The 22,170-nt window shown below is 42.4% G+C and overlaps 1 protein-coding gene across 1 annotated transcript; it reads right to left on the bottom strand.

Annotated features, from left to right (window-relative positions):
• Nucleotides 1-1,008: 1,008 nt before the first annotated feature.
• LOC137039511 (granzyme B(G,H)-like) lies at nt 1,009-20,149 on the bottom strand. The gene is made up of 5 exons (XM_067414819.1): nt 20,097-20,149; nt 2,212-2,362; nt 1,948-2,092; nt 1,317-1,565; nt 1,009-1,231 (listed from the first exon to the last, which is right to left on the bottom strand). The coding sequence occupies exons 2-5, from the start codon at nt 2,301-2,303 to the stop codon at nt 1,073-1,075; spliced, it is 645 nt and encodes a 214-aa protein (XP_067270920.1). The 5' UTR covers nt 2,304-2,362; nt 20,097-20,149; the 3' UTR covers nt 1,009-1,072.
• Between the last annotated feature and the right edge of the window lie 2,021 nt (nt 20,150-22,170).

The raw sequence follows: 22,170 nt of genomic DNA, 5'->3' as shown, positions 1-22,170 counted from the left end.
ATCAGTAAACAGGAAATATTTTAATATTAATATTTGCATTCACATCATTACTTTCACTAATTTGATGATGAAAAATAATTTTGAAACTGCTGAAACATCTCTAACATAAAAACAAGTCCATGCAGAGCGTCTGTGAGTTTTACATTTGTTTGCTGTTTAGTCTGTCGCCCAGAAAAACATAACGCAATGCTTGTTTAAAAAAATGATCAAAAGAACTCAACGAAACGTCATCATAACTATCTAATGTATCAAATAAGATAAGCCACATTAAAACTTCTTGCATTAATGTAATACGAGGTTCTCTTTCGCCATTTCCTCACAATAATGCTAGCATGTGTTGCACAACATGAGAAATTTACATTTACTGAATAAAAAATAAAATAAAAATCGACCATATAATGCTGTTTATTGCTTACCTGTCGAGACCATGGACGAGACTTGCGTGCAGTGCTGATTGGAGAAGCCCTCAGCGGTCACGGTTTTTTCCGCGCATGCGCAGCTTCCTTGCTCCAAGACGACGTAAATTTTACTTGATTTTTTTTTTATGCAAAAAAAAAGGCTTCATGTACTTTATTAATTTGTGTAAATATGCCAGAAAGTCACAAGTGAAATTTACATGTCTGTTGGATGTCTAATATTTACAAGTAAAAATTGAGTACATGTTTAGATTTTACTTAAAACTCTAGAGTTTTCACTTTTACAAGATTATTTTTAGCAAAATATGCATCATTTTCCTGTTTTATTTACTTTGCCATAAAATCATTTTTTACAGTGTAGAAGTAGTAATATACCTTGCTAAGGATGTCTTTTGACAATTTTCCCAATATTTCGATTTTTTTGCACCCTCACCCTCAGTTTTCTCGAACAAATATTGTCCTATCCTAACAAACCATACATCAATGGAAAGCTTGTATAAATATCAATAAAAAATAGCCTTATGACTTGTTTCGTGGTCAAGGGTCATATTTGGTTGACAATAACAACACATTGACTATAATTGATGCTTGCCATGTGATATGTTTATTTAAAGAAGGTCTATGGAAGTATCTGGAATATTTCTTCCATTCTTTGGTTACATGTATACACTTAACATTTGATTATGGATCCATCGACGATATGGTGAAATCTTAGTATACACATTAGGATGCTCAGGTGAATTGCACTGTTTACTTCCAAAAGATGTGATTCCAACAGCAGTGTTTCCACAAACCAAAGGACCTCCTGAATCCCCCTGTTAAGAAACACAGATCAACACGTCACTAGTGAAACCAGTTTGTACATTACCATAACATTTGTGAATCATCTTTTGTACATACTCTGCAGGATCCACCACAGCCATATGCACAGATCATCTTTGAGGCCAAGTAAGTAGATCCCCATCTATGCTGACACTCTGCCTGACTTTTTACAGTCGTGTCTGCCTCCATTAGACGATTGCTCACTGGGCCATTAGTCGCCAGTCTTCCCCAGCCGGCAACAATACAGCGAGTGCCTGCTTTAATGTTTCTGTCCTTTGGTAAAGATATCAGTCTAACTTTGTTGTTTAGTTTCACTCTTTTTTTTAGCTGTAATAAAAATAAAAAACATAAAAAACTGCAATAAACAAACTTTTATAAGATTGATGTTCATTGGATTATACAGTTGTTGTTTTTTTAGGATAATAAAAGAAGCCGTAAAGGCCAAGTTGAGTTTTTTTTTTTTTCCCCTCTTTATTTTCTGCGGTGTTTAACAATCACAAAAATGACCCCAATTTTGTTTCTACACAGAGTAAAACATTAATAAGGTAGGAAACAGACTCAAAGAGGCACTTGGCCTCTTTCTATAGAAATTATTTAAATCCCTTCAATCATTTTTAAAATAAGAAAATGCAATAGAGATTAGTGTTTTATGTTACTGTTTCCAGACCAGATATTATTTTGAACAACTAAATGTATTACAGGTTGTTACCTTCAAAAGCATGATGTCATTCCGAAAAGGATTGGGTGGGCCTATATAGTATGGATGCGGGATGTAGGACTTCACTCCGATGCGATATGAACACTTGCTGTTCCATAAGTCATGAGCACCAACAACAACCGTCAGAAAATCTCTTCTGTTGAAAGAGCATATTGGAAATGTGAATTTATGTCATACAACACTGTATGGTTGCACTCCAGTTGTTCAAAGTCCATTTTAACTAAACATTACAGTTCACACTAAACAAGCTCTTACCGGTTCCAGCAATGAGCAGCCGTCAAGACAAACTGATCAGAAATCAGGAATCCACCACAGATATGATACCCATTCACCTGAAGAGAAACCATGTAAGGTCTGGAGTGGGGTCTGGCTTCCCTGCCGTTCACTATACTCACATTCACATGAGCTGAAAGAGAGAGAGAGAGAGAGAGAGAGAGAGAGAGAGAGAGAGAGAGAGAGAGAGAGAGAGAGAGAGAGAGAGAGAGAGAGAGAGAGAGAGAGAGAGGGGAACAAAAACAAATAAAAGTAATACAAAACCACTTCCATTTTATATCAGGCCAAAGCTTAATTGATAACCTTGCCCTTCACTGGGCTGACACAGTACCGCTTCTGTTCCACACCGCAAATAAAACGTCTCAATATCATTTACCATTTCATAATATGCAAACTCCAGCATCAAACGTCCCGTAATAACCCTTTTAACATACTCACTGGATCTACTCCACTTAAATTTAGAGTCCTGTTTTTCCTGGTTAACCAAATGGCCATTTTTGCTTTACCAAAAATAAAATTCAATAAAACTACTTTTTGTTTCTTTGAAGCACTATATTTAGGCCCAAATATAAATAACTCATTAGTAAACAAAAAACCTAACTTTTGACAAATATCTTTTAACAAACAAAAAAGTTCAGATGTGCTTTGTATCTGTTTGTATCTATAGTCCAATGTACAATTCGTATTGCAATTCAATTGCTGTTATCCATTTATTGTGAATCTTTAAATGTCCAATTTTTTAAATGCCAGCTTTTATCAGATTGTTACGGAAAGTGTTATTCAGTACCTCAATAGACAAAAGTACATTAAAAAACATCCCCGGTTACGTATGTAACCTTAGTTCCCTGAGAACAGGGAACGAGACGCTGCGTCAGCTGACGCTACGGGGAACGCCTTCAGCGTGACAGGTGTCTGAAATCACTATCAAATCACAATCCTACTGACCGTCGGCAGCTGGTGATGTCATCACCGTGCGACCAGGAAGTATAAAAGAGCACCGTGCCAACATGACGCTATCCACTTCGTCTGAAGGAACTGTGGGCAGGCACACCTTGAAGCATGGCCATGTGACGCAGCGTCTCATTCCCTGTTCTCAGGGAACTAAGGTTACATACGTAACCGGGGACGTTCCCTTTCGAAAGGGAACTCGCGCTGCGTCAGCTGACGCTACGGGGAACGATATACCCACGCCGCCATGCTGAGGGGAGTGCACGCCCCTTACTGGCAGTGAGAACTGCCTGGACGAGTGTTCGCCGGAAGTCTGAACCACTCCCCCACTAGCCACACAGGCTGCCAGTGACATCATTCCCTACGGTCATAGCCCAAGCTATATGCCTAAGAGAGAACCTTAACAAGTTTTATCTGAGGTTTCCTACTCTCGGCTTGCTCGAGGGCCTGGGACCTACTACTTCGAAGGAAGGAGTCCCTTAAGGGATTGTGGCTAGGGGACCCAAGGGCACCTCCAGCCGTCACTAATTCGGGAAAACTTTCAACGAATGCCACCAGGGAGGCCTCACCTGGCGTCACTTCTGTGGGACACCCCAGCTTGGCCAACCCTGTCTGTCAAAACAGAGCCTCCGGACATCGCTCTTACTCATGAGCATCCAGACTGAGGGACTGCAAACTGGCAATGTCCTCCTCAGACCGGAACTTGGAGATGGGAATCCTGGAGAGCAGTACTCAGCTTAGTGCTTCTTACCCTTGCCAGCGAGGGGAGTCTCTTCTGCTCGATCCTAGGATCTACTGAACACATTTATTACAGGGGTGCTCAGGAGGCCTAAAAAAGGCCTATGGACTGATCTACCCGAGAGGCCCCGAGGGGGGCCTGCCCGTCTGATCAGACTCAAGCGGCCATAAGCTCACAGACGACCCTCAATGAGGGGAGCTCTTAAGCCAGCGTGGTAGGTAAACCATGCTGTAGGGTAGCCAGTCCCTGTCCTGAAGGGACTGCGCAGCAGAAACGGAGTCTCGTCGTGCAAGGGCATGAGCCCGCCCTTGAGTTATACCGGCGCAGGCCGGGACCCACCGGCGGGCAGCCGCTAGCTGTCAGCACAAAGCCAGTTATACGTTCCCGCTTAGGGGAACCGTTTCCCCTCCAGGGAGGCCAGGAGGCGCCTCTACCCGGCACCGTTAGTGCTAGCTGTTAAGAGCCGCAGGAAGGTGGGTTTACTGGTTCCTCAGGGGGCCCATGAGGCTATAACGCCAGAAGCCACCCATGCTAATGGCTAGCTTGTCACCGAGATCTGGTCCGGGAATCCCTTCCCAAAAAGGCCCGAAAAGGCCTGACAGCATAAAACACTGGCCTACCGAGCGTCCTAGTTCGGGGGGCTCACCCTCAGGCGGCCTGGAGTGGCCTACTTCCTGCCAGCCAACGTGCAAACTGTCGGGAGTTGCTGTGTTCCTGGGACTCGCCTCCAGGGAGGCCTGTTTGATGCCTACGTACAGTCCGGTCGTTTAGGGCGGCCTGGAGAGGCCTATTGCCGAATGGCAGTTCCCTATTAGATTGGTGACGAACGGTGCTTATCCAATGGCAAATCCCACCTAGGACGGCCTGAAGCGGCCTGTCCCTGATAGCAGACCATGCTAGCCGCCTGGCTAGCACCCACGCACACTGTTGCAAGACCTGGGAACCGGGGCTCACCCTACAGGAGGCCTAAAGCGGCCTAGATCCTGTCAACCAATGGTTGGAACCCTAGGTCACCCCCTCAGGGGACGCCATCTGAGGCGTGCTGAAACTCAGCGAGCCCTCGAAAGTCGGGCTGACAGTGGCTGTCTGCTGGCTGATGAGGACTGGATATCCAGTCACGACCTGGGGACTCATCCCCAGGGAGGCCGTAAGGGGCCTACTTATGACGAGGTTTCTGCTGCAGCCGACATCGTTGGGGAGAACCCTCCCCGGAACTCACCCGCAGGGAGGCCTACTGAGGCCTACCACCTGACCCAGAGTTAACTGCCCAGACTGCCTCGGCTGGCGTCTCCCGCCAGCCAGCCTTCTATAGTCGGTCCGCCCCAGTGGACCATAGAAGCCTTCTGCGACGGCGCAGTCTCCCAGGCAGCGCCTACCAGCGTGGACCTAAAACACAATGCCCACAGCAGTGCACTCAGCATAAAACGCCTTGAACCCTCTAAAGCGAGGGGAGTACAACTTATGCCACCTGCCTCCAGGGCGGCCGTCTGGTCGTCCAGCGGTCCGCCGTCCGCGCAAGGGCGTCAGCCGTGACAGTGTTTCGGCTCCAGGGGAGCATCCTACCAACCCATGCTTTCCGATGGTTGCTAAGTACAGCTCGACCCGAGGCCTAAAAGGTGAAGCAGAAGACACAGAGCAAGAGGTGAAAATATTGAACACCCACACCCGGCCATTTCCTGAACCAAGCGGTTCCATTTCCTGAACCCCCCTTGAACCAAGGGGGGGGGGGGGGGGGGGCGCCCAGAAGTGGGGGCCGCACTGGCTCTGGGGGCCGGGGCTAGCAAAACCAGTCTATACTGCGCACCGCGAAGAGACGCCTACCCCGTCCCCATGACCACTGGCTGAGTTGCGATTCATTCTGCTACTCACCTTTTTAGCATTAATAACAACCCCCAAATGCAGAAGGGGGGTGGGCATTGGCCGGACGACCCTAACTGCGGGGAGGCCGGATAGGGATACAAAGCTCCTGCGGGACTACCGACAGGAGCCCGGGGCAACTGCCAGGGCGATATGCCACCGCGAGACGCCACCGCCATCCCATCAACAGCCTAGGCCAACTTGATGCACTAGCATCAGTCTGCCAACCAGATGCACTAGCATCAGTCTGCCAACCAAAACACACTTCAACCTGTTGACCAAAAGTTTTGCCAAAATTGTATAGTCCGTAGTGAATATGGAAACTGGTCTCCAGTTCTTTATGAGACTTATGTCACCTTTTTTAGGAATAAGAACAAGAACAGCCCTCTGACAGCTCCTGGGAAGATTTTGTTCCTCATAATATTTCTTGCTTCAGTCAATTCTTGAAAAGAAACAACACTGTCCAAGTCTGCACGTTGTTTTCCATTCATTGTAGGTAGTTGATCTAACAAGTCCAAAGAGCTCTGTGCATCACACTCAGCTCTAAAAAGTTCTGAATAAAAGTCCACAGCAATTTTTCTCATCTTTTTGGGTCAGATGTTTTAGACCCATCAGGAAATGTCAGACAATGCATGACCTTATAAGTGCTCCCTTAGCTTGCACTTGTAGGACCCTTGTAAAACAAAAGTGCACTTTAGTGTACTTTTATAAAGTGTACTTATTACACCGATAATATACTTATACTAAATACACTTAATTGTGAATTAAATGCAATGTTTTCGGTGTACTTAATACACATTATATGTAATTGATTTCAAATTTATCACATATTAAGTTGAAATAAAATACAATAAGTTGCAATTAAGAGTGATTTTTTGGAACAACTTAAGTGGTACTTAAATACAACTTCATATGTACTTTCATAATCGCTTCTAGTGTATTAAAATTGTAATTAAAGTGCACTGCTCAAAGTACTGACAAGCAATTATTGTGAACTATAACATACTTTAATGTCAGCTAAATATACATTTAAGTGTGAATTAAATGCAATGTTTTCGACACACTTAACACACATTATATGCAATTGATTTCAAATTTATCACATATTAATTTGAAATAAAATGCAATAAGTTGCCATTAAGAGTGATTTTTTGAAACAACTTAAGTGGGACTTAAATATAACTTTATATGTACTTTCATTATCCATTCTACTGTCTTAAAAACAAGCAATTAATGTGAACTAAAATATACCTTAACGTAAGTTACATGTACACTCTAATATAATTAAATACATTCATAATTACATTTTTCAAATAATACAGCTGCAATTTCGTATAATAAACACATCCAAATTTAAATCCTCTACATTTATTGACAAAACAATCTGTAAAACAAATATACAAAAAAAAACTTTTTTTTATGCCCAAGAAAAACCCCAAAAACTATTTACACAAACACAAATTCATTTAGAAAGATTCTGGAGGACAATGAGGATTATATGCAATTATATGTAATTATATGCATTATTATATATCTCCCTCATTCAAAGGTACCTATATCTACCCATCACAGAAAAGTACCTCACACAACAGATGAATAAATACAAACAAATGGAAAGAAAAGAATCGTTTCATGTACAACACTAAGATTCAAAACTTTGGGTAACGTTTAATTAGTTAACTACTTAATTTAACATGAACTTAGAATGAATAATAATTTAAACATTTATTCATCTTAGTTAATGTTAATTTCAACATTTACTAATTAGGGGTGTATAGGCACATGAATTCATACCGAACCGGTTCGGTACAGGACTTCCTGTACAGTGCACTGTCACAATGTAGAAAGGACCCAAAAGCGAATGCTGGTAAATTAGTAATTTATTGAGCAGGAACAGGGAAAATAAGGCTGACTGCCAGTTCCCAGCCGTATAGGCGGACGCAGGTCAGGAGAGATAAACAAAAGAGTACAGATAAGGAGCTGGCGGGTAGCCTGGTAACGGGTACTGCTGGCCAGGGAGCGCACGCAGGACGCGTCGAAACGCACACCTCACTCGGCTGATACGGCGGTGCTGAAGAGCAGACTGGGAAGCCGCAGAACCCAGGGGAAAATCCTCTTGAACCACACACACACGGCGAAACAGGACTAGGCGAGCATAAGAGGACAAGACGTTAGTTGCCGACATGAAAGAACAAACAATAACCCGACAAAGAGGGGAGAAGAGCATGAGAGTTAAATAGCAAGGTGATCAGGACAAAGGAGGGACAGGTGTGAGATGCACAGAGTGCGGCCGCTAATTAATATAGCGAGCAGCTGAGAGAAGGCGTACAGAGAAGAGTAAAGCCAGAGAAGTCAAACCAAACTCCTGACAGTGCACGTGTGTACCGAGCGGTACGAATGCAATCTTTAACAGTTAACAGACGGCTTGTTTAATGAGTGGAACACACTTCAATACAAGTTTCCATAAGAACATATGTATTCTGTCAATTTTATCATGAAATTCAAGTGATGCCATGTTGATGCTCTTTAATGTGACATGACAGATCACTGTAAAGACACATCAGTTCAAGCAGCACTTCGGCACGTGTGAATGTGATCACCTTGTCATAGTCAAAGAATAAACATGAATTAACATCAGAAGGTATGTTAAGGATACATTACAACTTACTAAAACGTATCACATTGTGTAATCGTTCAGTGTTTCAACAGCAGAAAGACGTCGATAAAACACGGCTGTTAATTTACTAGAGAGATGAACTCTTTCACTAAATATATGCATTATATTAGCCCATATATTCATCATATTCTACTTAACCTGTTAGTGATATCTTGATTATTTAAATTTATTGGAGTAATTTATATAATGTTTAAATAAATTTGTCATGAAAATGACAGCCACTGTGTATAAATTATTATATTTCAACAACGAATTGGAGTAGGAACATCATTTTATAATTAGATTTATAAGTTAATGCAAAAACGGTCTTATGAGAAGTTTACATGTTTGCATACAATGCGAGTGCAAGTAAGGCCTCCCTATATAGTCTACACTATACAGCATTCTTTGTCGTTTATACGTAGGTATTAATACGTTACTTTCAAAGAGACTAAACGTACGTCTTAGTACGTTTGAAGAAGTGCTAAAATGTAAAATATAGACGTATTTGCAACATTTAAACGTAGTATTATTACATTTTACAGCTAAAAAACGTAAAATATTTGCGAATTCCATCATGAAATCTTTTTTTTAAGAATACAAAACTTTATACTGGTAAAAACATTTTTTTTTGTTATATCATAAAGTTCCCTATCTCGAGGGAACTTCGAGCTGCGTCGAAACGCTAGGGGACGCCTCTGCGTGCCACGTCATGAAGCACTTGTGTAATCAGTCCAATAGCGGGACGATACGTCACGGGCGGGTGACGTCATCGACCAGGAAGCTATAAAGCATGCCCGGACCAAACAGTCACTAGCTTCTGTGTCTTCACAAGCGCTCTGTGTGATATTGTATGTCCATTTATTGTGTGTGTGTCAAAAGAGAAAAGAGAATGTCTAGTCAGTTCAGGCGTTGTGTTCCTCCCTGCCCTCGTTACATCACGGGTGGAGATACACACGACCTGTGCGTTATGTGTTTGGGGCTCGAGCATGCCCAGTCAGCTCTCGAGGGGGTTGGCTGCGAGCATTGCGAGAGTCTCCCAATGCGTACATTAAGATCACGCCGGGCACTCTTCGAGGAGAGTGCTTTGGCTCGCGGTCCTCAGGGCTCGGGTCCCGCTGCTGCCGAGGCACAGCGAAGGCTCGCGTCTTGGGGATCGCAGTTAGATCTGGTGGCGGGGTTAGAGACGGGTGATCCCCTATCTCTGCCCTTACCCGCTGGATCTCAAGCCTCAGCTCGCGAGTTGGAAGCACGTTCTGCGGTTTCTTCTGCTCGCGCTGAGGCACAAGATCAGCTGCAGCACTCCAGTTCCGAGGAACTGGATGTTGTAAGCGTAAATGAAACTGACGAACTACTTCCACCATTACACACACACGCACAGGAGGAGCTAATGGAGGTTGTCACTCGCGCCGTTGCCAGATTAAGTTTAGACTGGCCGGCCGAGTGTTATGAGTCACAAAAACACACAAGCAGGCTAGATGAAAGATTTCTGCCCTCATATACTCAACCTCCTAGGCGGGGCTTGCCATTTTTCCCGGACCTCCACACCGAGGTTTCGAGGTCCTGGGCTAAACCAGCATCTGCCAGAGTCTTTAACCCGTCCACATCTCAATATTCAAATATAAACGGGTTGAAGGCTCATGGTTATGCGGCGATGCCGCGGGTGGAAGAGACGCTCGCGAGCTATCTCTCCCCCGAGTCAGCATCGTCGCTGCAAGCCCCGCAGCTGCCCACCAAGCCCGTAAGAACAACATCAGCGCTGGTGGGCAGGGCGTACTCGGCAGCAGGGCAGGCGGCCGCCTGTTTACATACGGTGGCCGTCCTGCAAGCATATCAAGCTGATCTGTTGGGGGATATTGATGAAGAAACAGAGGAAGTGGGGAGAGAAACGATCGCCGAAATTAGACGGGCGGCAGATCTGTCTCTTCGTGCCACCAGGGAGACGGCCAGATCCATCGGCCGCTCTATGGCAGCCCTGGTGGCCACGGAGAGACATCTGTGGTTAAATCTGTCAGATATAAAAGAGAGAGATAAAAAATTTCTTATGGATTCGCCCGTCTCGCCTACTGGCCTCTTTGGTGACGCTGTAACAACGGTCGTCGACCGTTACCAGGAGGCCAGGAAGCAGGCGGCGGCGTTTTCAAAGTTTCTCCCCCGCAAATCATATCCCCCAGGGGCTGCCGGGCGGGGGCAGCCCCAGCCGAGTACGTCCTCCTCCGTAGCGCATCGAGCGCAGCAAAAGCAGAGCGTGGCCGCTCGCCCCAAAGCAGAGAGAAAGGGGGTCCGGGCGACGCGCTCAGCCGGGACCTTCCCGCGGTAGGACGGATCTGAGGACCGTCCTTATCGCTAGGAAGGCCTCGGCTAAGAAGTCCTGACGCCAAGAGCGCAGGGCTTCCGATGGCAGTCCCCTCCGGGAAAGTGCGGCTCGCCGAGGCGCCCGCTCTTTCCCGGTGCCATCGGGGGGCCGGTCTGCCAACCCTGCCACCATTGGTGCTTCAGGGCGCGGCGGTCCCCGGCGAACGCATATCTCCATGTCCGCCCGGAAACGTAGCGGCTTGGGGATGTTCGCGCCCTCTCGGGAGGGCCCCTGGGCGGTCAGTTCGGTTGCTACCTGCCGGTTATCCATTACAGGACACCGGGCTGACCACACAGGAAAATCCAGAGACCAGCCTCGAGAGGCTGGTTCCCTTAGTAGATTTTCTGGCAGCGTGGAAACTTCTGCCGAATGTCTCAGAATGGGTCCTGCGTACAATAGAAAAAGGGTACAGAATTCAATTCGGGTTACACCCGCCCGTGTTCAACGGGGTTACTGCCACGGTAGTAAGCCCCGAGCAGGCTCTGGTAATGGAACAAGAGGTACAGACTCTTCTGCGAAAAGAGGCTATAGAACGGGTCCCTCCCCACTGCAGAGAGTCAGGGTTTTACAGCCGGTACTTCATAGTTCCGAAGAAGGATGGGGGGTTAAGGCCTATCTTAGATCTGCGTCATCTAAACAGAGCAGTAAAAAGATTAAAATTCAAAATGCTCACGATAAAACAGATCGTGTGTCACATCAGGTCCGAGGACTGGTGTGTCACGATAGATTTAAAAGATGCGTACTTCCACATCTCCATCCTTCCGCAGCACAGACAGTTCCTCAGGTTCGCTTTTGGGGGAAAAGCGTACCAATATCGAGTGCTGCCATTCGGTCTAGCTTTATCGCCCCGCACTTTCACGAAGTGCGTGGATGCAGCTCTGGCTCCGCTGCGACTCCAGGGCATCCGCGTGCTAAATTACATCGACGATTGGCTAGTGTTAGCACAGTCAAAACAACTGGCGGTTCAGCATCGAGATGCTGTTCTCGCCCACATGAAGGTGTTGGGGCTAAGGTTGAACGAAAAGAAAAGTATGTTGGCGCCACAGCAGAGCATTACTTTTCTGGGGGTAGTTTGGGACACGAGAACGATGTCGGCTCGGCTATCTCCGCCCAGGGTAAAAACAATCCTGAATACCGTCAACCAGATAAAGCTAGGCCAGTCACTCACTGTCAAACACTTTCAAAGAGTGTTGGGTTTGATGGCAGCAGCGTCCAACGTGATACCTTTTGGCCTGCTCTACATGAGACCCTTGCAGTGGTGGCTCAGGACCAAGGGGTTCTCCCCGAGGGGAAACCCTTTTCGCCTAATCAAGGTCACGTGGCGCTGCCTACGTGCCTTGGTGAAGTGGAAAGATCCTTGGTTCCTTTCCCAAGGTCCAGTTCTGGGGGCTCCTTGTCGTCACGTAATGCTAACGACGGATGCCTCCCTAACTGGCTGGGGAGCGGTCATGAGTGGCCGCTCGGCCCAAGGTCTGTGGAGGGGCCATCAGCTCTCCTGGCACATAAACCAGCTGGAGCTGATGGCTGTGTTTCAAGCACTCAAACACTTCCTCCCAGACCTACGGGGCCGCCATTTGTTAGTTCGATCAGACAACACTTCGGTGGTCTCGTATATAAATCACCAGGGGGGATTGAGATCGCGTCGGTTGTGGAAGCTCACGCATCACATTCTGATATGGGCCCAAGGCAAGATACTCTCGCTCAGGGCGATGTACATCCCGGGGGTCCTGAATGTAGCGGCAGACTCCCTGTCGAGGCAGGGAGTGGTGCCGGGGGAATGGAGGCTCCACCCCGAGGTGGTGGAGGAGCTGTGGATCCGCTTTGGGTGAGCCCAGGTGGATCTGTTTGCGTCTCGAGAGACGACACATTGTCCAGCATTCTTTTCCCTCACACATCTAGCCCCACTGGGGCTGGACGCAATGGTACAGACGTGGCCGAGGCTGCGTCTGTACGCCTTTCCCCCTTTCCCCCTCTGGCGTTGCTCCCAGGAGTGCAGGAGAGAGTCCGCCGGGACGGGCTTCAGCTCTTATTGGTAGCCCCATTCTGGCCGGGCCGAGTATGGCTCTCAGACATCATGTCTCTCCTAGAGGGTCCTCCCTGGGAAATCCCAGTCAGGAGGGATCTTCTTTCACAGGCCGGGGGGTCAGTACTGCACCCACGCCCGGAACTGTGGAAACTGTGGGCTTGGCCCCTGAGGGGGCCCAGTTCATAAACACGGGTCTATCGACTGAGGTGATAGAGACCATGTTGCACTCCAGAGCACCATCCACAAGGAGACTTTACGCACTCAAATGGAAAGTTTTTGTCGCCTGGTGTACACACCAGACTTTGGACCCTGTTAACTGCCCGGTCGGTTCAGTTCTCGAGTTCTTGCAAGAAAAATTCTCCGCAGGGTTATCCCCGTCGACTCTGAAAGTGTATGTGTCGGCGATATCTGCGTATCATAATCCATTAGATAACGCATCATTAGGGAGACACCCGTGGGTCACGCGTTTCCTCCGTGGTACCTTGAGGCTCAGACCTGCGGCACGCTCCAGGGTGCCGACTTGGGACCTGGCCATAGTACTGGAAGGCCTTATGTCGGCTCCCTTCGAGCCATTAGAGGAAGTGTCAGAAAAGTTCCTCACACTAAAAACAGTGTTTCTCCTAGCGATTTCATCACTGAAAAGAGTAGGAGACCTACAGGCTCTATCAGTAGCACCTTCTTGCCTTGAATTTGCACCAGGAATGGTGAAAGCATTTCTCTTCCCGAGGGAAGGATATGTTCCCAAGGTCCCGACCAACGTGCCGGGACCAGTAATGCTGCAGGCTTTCTGTCCGCCTCCGTTCACTAGTCAAGACCAAGAGAAGCTAAATCTGCTATGTCCGGTCAGGGCCCTAGATGCATATGTCCACAGAGCTGCCCTGTGGCGAAAGTCAGAACAGTTGTTTGTATGTTTTGGGTCCTCCAATAAGGGAAAACCGGCTTCAAAGCAGACGCTTAGCAAGTGGATAGTCGAGGCTATTTCGCTCGCTTATGAGTCGGTCGGACATCCTTCACCTATGAGGGTCCGCGCCCACTCCACTAGGAGTATGGCTGCCTCTATGGCTCTTATTTCGGGAGTTTCGCTGTCAGAGGTTTGTGATGCGGCTGGGTGGTCCTCTCCACATACATTTGTGAGGTTTTACAATCTTGACGTAGCCTCTACTCCGGGGTCCCGGGTGTTTCTGGGTTAAATCACACAAACAGACATTTGGGACTCTGGCGGCGTGGGTATTGAGGTCCCCTAGCGTTTCGACGCAGCTCGAAGTTCCCTCGAGATAGGGAACGTCTCAGGTTACGTATGTAACCATGGTTCCCTGAGAGGGAACGAGACGCTGCGTCGAGATGCCATACTCCCGGCATGCCTGTGATCGACTTGTTCGACTTTTTCAGAAGCTAGTGACTGTTTGGTCCGGGCATGCTTTATAGCTTCCTGGTCGATGACGTCACCCGCCCGTGACGTATCGTCCCGCTATTGGACTGATTACACAAGTGCTTCATGACGTGGCACGCAGAGGCGTCCCCTAGCGTTTCGACGCAGCGTCTCGTTCGCTCTCAGGGAACCATGGTTACATACGTAACCTGAGACGATATCTATATAACTTCCCTTTGACCATTTTATTAATGTACGATCCCTTAACACTACCCCAAACCTAAACCTACCAATTTAATACAGAATATAAAGAAAATACAAGGTAAAACGTTGGAAAATGACGATTTTGATAACAATATAGCATAAAAAAATATTTTGAACGGCTAATCCTACACTTACCCCTAAACCTACCCATTAGCATTTATTAAAACAACGTACTGTTATAAATCAAAGCATAACAGACAGTCCAGTGTAATCACAATAATTTATTTATTGCAAAAATGTCAAAAGCGGTACCAAGAGTAGTTCAAATGAAGATGTGTTGCAGTCGCAGTCCTCTCTGGTGGTATATAACGTTAATAGTTTTGTATGAGGTACAGAGCAGAATGTTAGCTATTAATCAATGAAAATATTAATCCGGCTTCGCTTCTCTCCGTGAAGTTGCACGTTTCTCATTTCAAATACAAATCGACTGAAACACGGCATGTCAAAATCTGTGACGAAGCAGGCGAGAGCCAATGAGCGTTCGATGCCACTGCCGAAAATCATGTCGTAACGCTTCATGAGGGCGCGTTTTTTAAATTTGAATTCACAACGAGCGCGAGATTTGATGTTTACCGTCGCGCTACTGAGAGGAGATGAAGACTAATGGAAGGCTAATGGAGATGAAGATCACTGGGCTCAGTTTGGATTGGTTTCTCGCAAACATATGGACATTCTAACGATTTGGATTACAGCAAACGAATAAAGTGTTGTGTTTTGTGAATTGATGTTGTGTTTTGGTGTGTCTTGTGATCGCCAGTTGCTAAATAGGAGAAAATGCCTTTTTATGTCTCACAGCAAACAACAAGCTAAATACTACAAAATGGTTGGTAAGAATGTTATTCATCTGACGGTTTTAAAATTCAGTCTTCTTTTAACATTATCTAGTCATCCGAAATGAGTTTGTAGCAGAAGTCACGAGAGCAAAATGTTATTTTATATTTCTGTTATTTTATATTAGATTGATTAACTTAGTAAAATACATTTAATAAATGTGACTGAAAACATGTATTGATGTGACTATTGGATATAAAATAAACAATATTAATGCCACGATTTATGGGAGCCGGGGGCTGGTAACTTACACGTTCACACTTGGATACGTAGATAATTTACATTTTAGTGCTGTCAATACGTCAATATTGTACATTTTAGTGCTGTTAATAAGTCAGTATTGTACGTTTTATTGTGTGTGAAAACGTTAGTAAATGTACGTGTAGTAGAATCACACTTTACGTAAAAATACTCACGTATTTTCATGAGATCACGTTGATTAAACGGAAACAAGGCAATTATATATTACATTCTGAATCAAATTATAATCTTTGTGTGCCCTTTGTTAGAGTTAAGCTTGGTAAAACGTCCTTCAAATATGTCGCAGCCTCAGATTGGAATTTGCTCCAGACTGAGTTGAAGCTAAAAGATCTGGTGACATTTAGTCATTTTAAAATTTTACTACATCATTTTGAGAGTAAATTAATGGTGTGTAATTGTTTTTGACTGGTTGTATGTTTTATGTTTTTTATGTGATTTTTTATGTATAACTGTACATGCAAACACAGCTGCCTATCTTGGCCAGGACAGGACATTTTAATCTCAGTGAGTTTTTCTCCTGGTTAAATAAAGGTAATAATAATCATAATTAGCAGAGATATTTTTTATATTATATTTTTAATTCTTTAAGAAACCTTTAGTTTAGGACAATTACAATTTGTTCAGTAAACCAATAATAAATAAATAAAAAGCATTTTTATATTTAGTGTTCTCTCCCCGAACTGTCAGCTTTGTGTACTGTTACACCCCTATTATTAATGCAATCTTAAAATCAAAAGTTGTATATGTTAATTATTTAATGCATTGTTAACTTGCATGAACAATGACTATAAATTTAATTAACTAGCTTTGAACTATAATTTATTAAGCAAGGTCAACAACTATTAATAAACACTGTAAAAAATATAAATAAAAATAAATCACTGTTAGATCATGTTGGTCAATACATTAAATAACGTTAACAAATTCGATCTTATTGTAAAGTGTTACTGAACTTATAAGCTCTTAAACCTTTACTAGCACCAAAATTAGGACCAAAAGGTTTATTCTAAAATCTTAGTCCAGCATTAGTGAAAGGAAAAAAAAGAAAAAACACTGAAGAACTCCAAAGGCACACAAAATTGTTTGTCACCAACTATTTTCAAGTTGTTTGGAAAGTGCTGTTTATGTCAATGTCCCAGAAGCTCTCCATCAGTAGGAAACTGGCGCACCATCTCTCCACAGTAGATGTGAATGGACATGTTCCAAAGAGGCAGGAAAGAAAAAAATATATACCTTGAGGAAAGAAAAAGAAAACGCAAAGAAAAAACTTGTTTATAAAACAGATCTATCCATTATTATAATTGGCTCAATTAAATGAAAACGATAGATGTACAGTTGTGCTCCAAAGTTTATATTCACACAGCAGTATCTGTATGAAAAAAAAAGAAGAAAAAAAAGAAATAGCCATAAGAGGGATCATAAAAATGAGCATGTTGTCTCTTTTTTATCTAGTACTGCCCTGATGAAGCAGTTTATTCTGCACGGTGTGTGTAAGCTTTTGACCACATCTGCATCCCCTATGTGATGAATTACCTCAGTCGTCAGGGTAGAATGATTGGAGAGGTTCCTTCACATATCCCACTGAGCACATCATCTTCACTGACACTGGACTTTAAAAATAGAGAACATTTTAATAATGGTTTTTATTCCTACTTTACAGGGAATTAAACATAACTTAAATATAGATAAATAACCCAAGACCAATGTAAATTGAGAAAAGTATTCTTGCATTTTTCCTCATCTTGCCTTGCAAGTTTCAGCTTACCTCGCACCATCTCCATTAAGGATGTTCCTGTATTTACCACGCCTGGCACAGCAATGCTGCGGCTCCATTCCTTTGGGTGTGTGGCCTGTAAAATATATAATGATTAGGGGATCTGTAAATGCACAAGTGGGAATGTATTACTTACAAATGGACAAGATGCAAAGCATTTAAAAGCTAAAGACTTGATAGCAATGTTTTAGCTTGTGTGACCAGTGTCATGGCTGGGCATAAATTCATAATTAACATTAACTTGACCTCAGATGGCTCTGTGATTCCACACAGCTTGCACTGGATCTCCAATAACACATCTGTATTGATCCTACAAAATAAAAAATAAAATAAAATAAGCACAAAATATTAAAAACACAAATAGTACTTTAACATCTTACTCTCCAAATGCAAAAAGAAAAGAACATATTAAAATCATTATTTCATTACTGGTTGTTGTTATACGTTAAGTTAATATATGGAATAAATGTATATAACGTTAAATGTCTTCTGTCCATTTAAAAAGTAGGAGTTCGATTAAAATATTGTATTTACAGCAGGCAAATTCATTGAACATGCCCACACCGGCGATCACAATCCGATTTAAGAAATTATTATAATGCAATCTTAAATACATGATAGGAAACATGATTAACGTTAATTCACCTCCCGAGTCCATAGTGCGTCTATCCTATCTGCGATTAAACTAAATAACTACACCGTAATAGAGAGCTACCATGTTACGGTGAAAATGTAAAATCAAGAGAGCTTATATCAAGATATACTTACTTGACTCGTTATTTGTAGCATATAACGTCTCATCTGTAATGATCCAAACGGTTCGCTCCTCTGTTGTCTGTTCTCTTCAGCTTCATTTTCCTCACGCATCGCGATGACGCAATCATGGCGGACCGCGCATTTTCGCATTTTTCAAAATCATGACGTGGTATTTTTGGCGCATGCTCATTGAAATATTAAGTATAAATATAAAATAAGATATTTCGTGCATTAAATGTTGATTATAAATCACTTATTAATTATCCATTTCTGTTCAGGTTGTTCTAACACACTGTGTAGTTGGACTGTATTTCAGAGAACTTGACTTATTCACCTAACTAAAAGTCAATCATGTTTACAGTGAGTCTGATTAAAATGAAATGTAGCCTATTTTAACTGAATTTTAATGCAAATTAATTTGGTTTAGATTTGTTCAACTTTTTTCTTGCAATTAATGCAATTAAATGTGTGTTTAATCGCCATACAACTACATAATATTGAAAGTAGGTTATTCTGTACACAGATGTAAAGTAGCCTACAGTACATTAGACAACTCCTCTCATAAAGATTGACAATGTCAAATTATGTAGAAAACTGACACTTGTAGTTGGGTTCATAGGAGCTAGTTATAACATTTCAACAGTATGTTGTACTGGAGTGTAAGCGAGTGAAATTTTGAAGAAAAATACATTAACCAATGTAAATTTGGACAACTAATTTTTTTAAAAAAAAATCATTTATTTTCCATGTGCTTTGTCATTAGTAAAATAAGTGCTTTATGAAACAAACTCATAATTAAAATGGTTTCAGTAAATTTAGGTGTAGACATTATTACAAGGTGCATTTTTAAAAAGTGCACTTAAGTGTGTTTATAAATATTGTCATACAAATGTACTTTCTTTAAGTGAAAATTAACTAGATATTATTACAAAGTGGACTTATTATAAGTGTACTAAAGTGTGTTTATAAATATTGTCATGAAAGTGTACTTTTTTAAAGTACAAATTAATTATATATTATTACAAAGTGCACTTATTATAAGTGTACTAAGTGTGTTTATAAATATCGTCATGAAAGTGTACTTTGTTAAAGTACAAATTAATTCGATATTATTATAAAGTGCACTTATTGTAAGTGCACTAAAGTGTGTTTATAAATATTGTCATGAAAGTGTACTTTTTAAAAATACAAATTAATTAGATATTATTACAAAGTGAATTTAAAAAAAGTGTACTTAAGTGTGTTTAGAAATATTGTCATTAAAGTGTATTCTCTTTAAGTACACTTAAGTGGCACTTAATTTTAATTATATCATATTATCTACAAGTGCAGTTTAAAAAAAATACTTTAAATATATTAAGTGCACAAAAAATACACTTTCAATACAATTAAGCACACTACTTTTTCACAAGGGGAGAGAATTAAGAGTATTCTTTTTCTCACACAAATTCTCAGTCATCACAGTATCTGATTGCAGCACCTCAGATTTAATCTGTGTTGTTTCTTTTTTCTAATTCACTGATTCTTTTCTTAATCTTTGTTGTAGAGAAAAAAAGAAAACTGTTGACAAAATATTCTAATTTGTGTTTTTCACAAGTCCCACCACTGAATTATGTTTTCATATTCCCCTTTCTGAGAATTATTTTTGAATCTTTCGATAAAATCTTTCTCCTCTAACAACTGGACATTCAATTTCCAGTAAGGACTCTTACACTGGGTCTGTCAGGGTCTGACAGAGTCAGATTACAAGAAACTAATAAATGATGGTCTGAAAAATTACATGGTACAATGTTCACAGCTACAATCCTAATATTAGTCATTTTACAAACATAGATCCTAACCAATCTAGCTGCACTTATTCTCTCCTGTGACATTTTAATCCAGGTGTATTGTTTAACTTTTAGATTCCTCTCTCGCCATACATCCAACAACTAATTTTTGTCAGAACATTTCAGTCAGAGAGAGAGCTTTCAGTCAACTTATTTATGGCATACCTATTAAATATTGTTAAAAATAATAATCAATCTCACCAGTGAAGGTCAGGTGTGGCAGCAGAGAGGCCAGCAGGAGCAGAGAGATGATGATGATGGTCATGTTGAAAGAAGATAAGTGAGTTCTCATGATACAACACTGTATAAATATAATGGGTGGAGAAACGACAAGTCCAAAAGTGACACACACACACACACACACACACACACACACACACACACACACACACACACACACACACACACACACAAACACAAACACATACTGCCCCTACCCCTAAACCTACCCATCACAGGAAACATTCTGCATTTTTACTTTCTAAAAAAGAAAATCATCCTGTATGATTTATAAGCATTTTGAAAGTGGGGACATGGCCAATGTCCTCATATTTCATCCTCTCCTTGTAATACCTGTCTCATACCCATATCATTATACACATTTGTGTCCTCATATGTCACAAAAACATGCCCACACACACACACATACGTTTGTTTTTGTGAAATGTGGACACATCTGGTTCACTATCTTTGTGGGGACTCTCTATAGACATAATGTTTTCTATACCGTACAAACTGTACATTCTATTCCCTTCTACTGCCCCTGCCTCTAAACCTACCCATCACAAGAAACGTTCTGCATTTTTACTTTCTCAAAAAAAAAAAAAAAAAACTCATCCTGTATGATTTATAAGCATTAGGAAAAGTGGGGACTGCTGGCTGGTCCCCACAATATAGGTGATCTCAGGTTTTACTATCCTTATGGGGAAATTTGGTCCCCACAATGTAATTTAAACAAGCGCACACACACACACACACACACACACACACACACACACACACACACACACACACACACACACACACACACACACACACACATGCACACTGTAATTCCATGTTTTATGGGGACTTTCCTTAGTAATGGTTTTTAATTGTATCTCCCTATACTGCCCCTACCCCTAAACCTACCCATCACAGGAAACATTCTGCATTTATACATTTTCAAAAAACATCATTTAGTATGATTTATAAGATGTTTTCCTCATGGGGACCAAAAAATGTCCCCACAAGGACAAGGATTTCGGATAGGGTTTACCAGGACACACAACACTTTTTTTCTCACATTGAAGTGTCAGTTACGTAACAGTAACATAAATATATTATGTGTGATCATTTTTGTTACCTGCAACGTTCAATTTGTTGTAATGAACATTATTACTTTAAAGCAATAGTTAACCCAGAATTAAAATGTGCTGTTGATTTACTCAGCCTCAGGCCATCCAAGATGTAGGTGACCTTTTTCTTCTTCAGTAGAACAGTAAAGATGATTTTAACTGAATCCACAGTCCAAGGTGATTGATATAATTGAAGTCAATGGCTACTGTCATTTTGGGAGTACATACAAGCAAAACAAAATCAGTACCCGTGGCTCCTGAAAATACAGCGAGGTCTTATGAAGTGAAACGATCGGTATAAACTGAACACAATAATTACAACATTATTACCTGTGATCTACAGCCTCTGCAAACCGCTTGAGCATGCTGACAACAGTCTGGAGAGCATTTCCTGTTGCATTATGACATATTCGTGATTTCAAATTTCACATACTGTGGCTAGTACAGTAACATTAAATATATACGGTGTAAAGCTAATACACCACTCAACGACCTAAAAGTCATTACATAGTCACGGTGTAACATAAGATTGATAAGCATTCTATTTCGTGCCGATCCAGGCCAGCTGATACGGTTCTGGTTTAATTTTCCACTGCAAGATTGATAATGGCCACTCTTTGGAATGCAATACAAAAGCGTCAGCCATTGCCTTGGTAACACAACAGTTTACTGATGACAGTTTACTGATGATACTGATGAACAGTTTACTATAATGTGTTGTCAGAACACTGTGTTCTGACGACACATTATAGAGGATGATCAGATATTTCTTTTAATTTGTGTTTATTTGCTCAGAGCGCTTAGCCAGCTACAGAGAAACAACAGACAAGTGACCAATCCTGAGGTGTAAAGTCATTTCATGGATTTTAACAGCACGGTTAAGCACGGTTAGAGAACCAGGCCGAGAAAAGTTTGTAATCGTGCCGTGCTGTACCAGA

The sequence above is a fragment of the Pseudorasbora parva genome, chromosome 14, assembly GCF_024679245.1.
Source record: "Pseudorasbora parva isolate DD20220531a chromosome 14, ASM2467924v1, whole genome shotgun sequence".
NCBI classification, from domain to species: Eukaryota; Metazoa; Chordata; class Actinopteri; order Cypriniformes; family Gobionidae; genus Pseudorasbora; species Pseudorasbora parva.
The sequence above is the reverse complement of the archived record's forward strand: the minus strand, read 5'-3'. Positions and strand labels throughout refer to the sequence as shown.

What these genes read in the sequence shown, in the direction of transcription:
- LOC137039511 (XM_067414819.1), bottom strand. Translation starts at nt 2,303, where the DNA reads ATGGTTTCTCTTCAGGTGAATGGGTATCATATCTGTGGTGGATTCCTG. An exon ending in GCTGCTCATTGCTGGAACCG is followed by an intron (nt 2,093 to 2,211) that starts GTAAGAGCTTGT and finishes CTCTTTCAACAG; the next exon opens with AAGAGATTTTCTGACGGTTG. An exon ending in ATGACATCATGCTTTTGAAG is followed by an intron (nt 1,566 to 1,947) that starts GTAACAACCTGT and finishes TTTTTATTACAG; the next exon opens with CTAAAAAAAAGAGTGAAACT.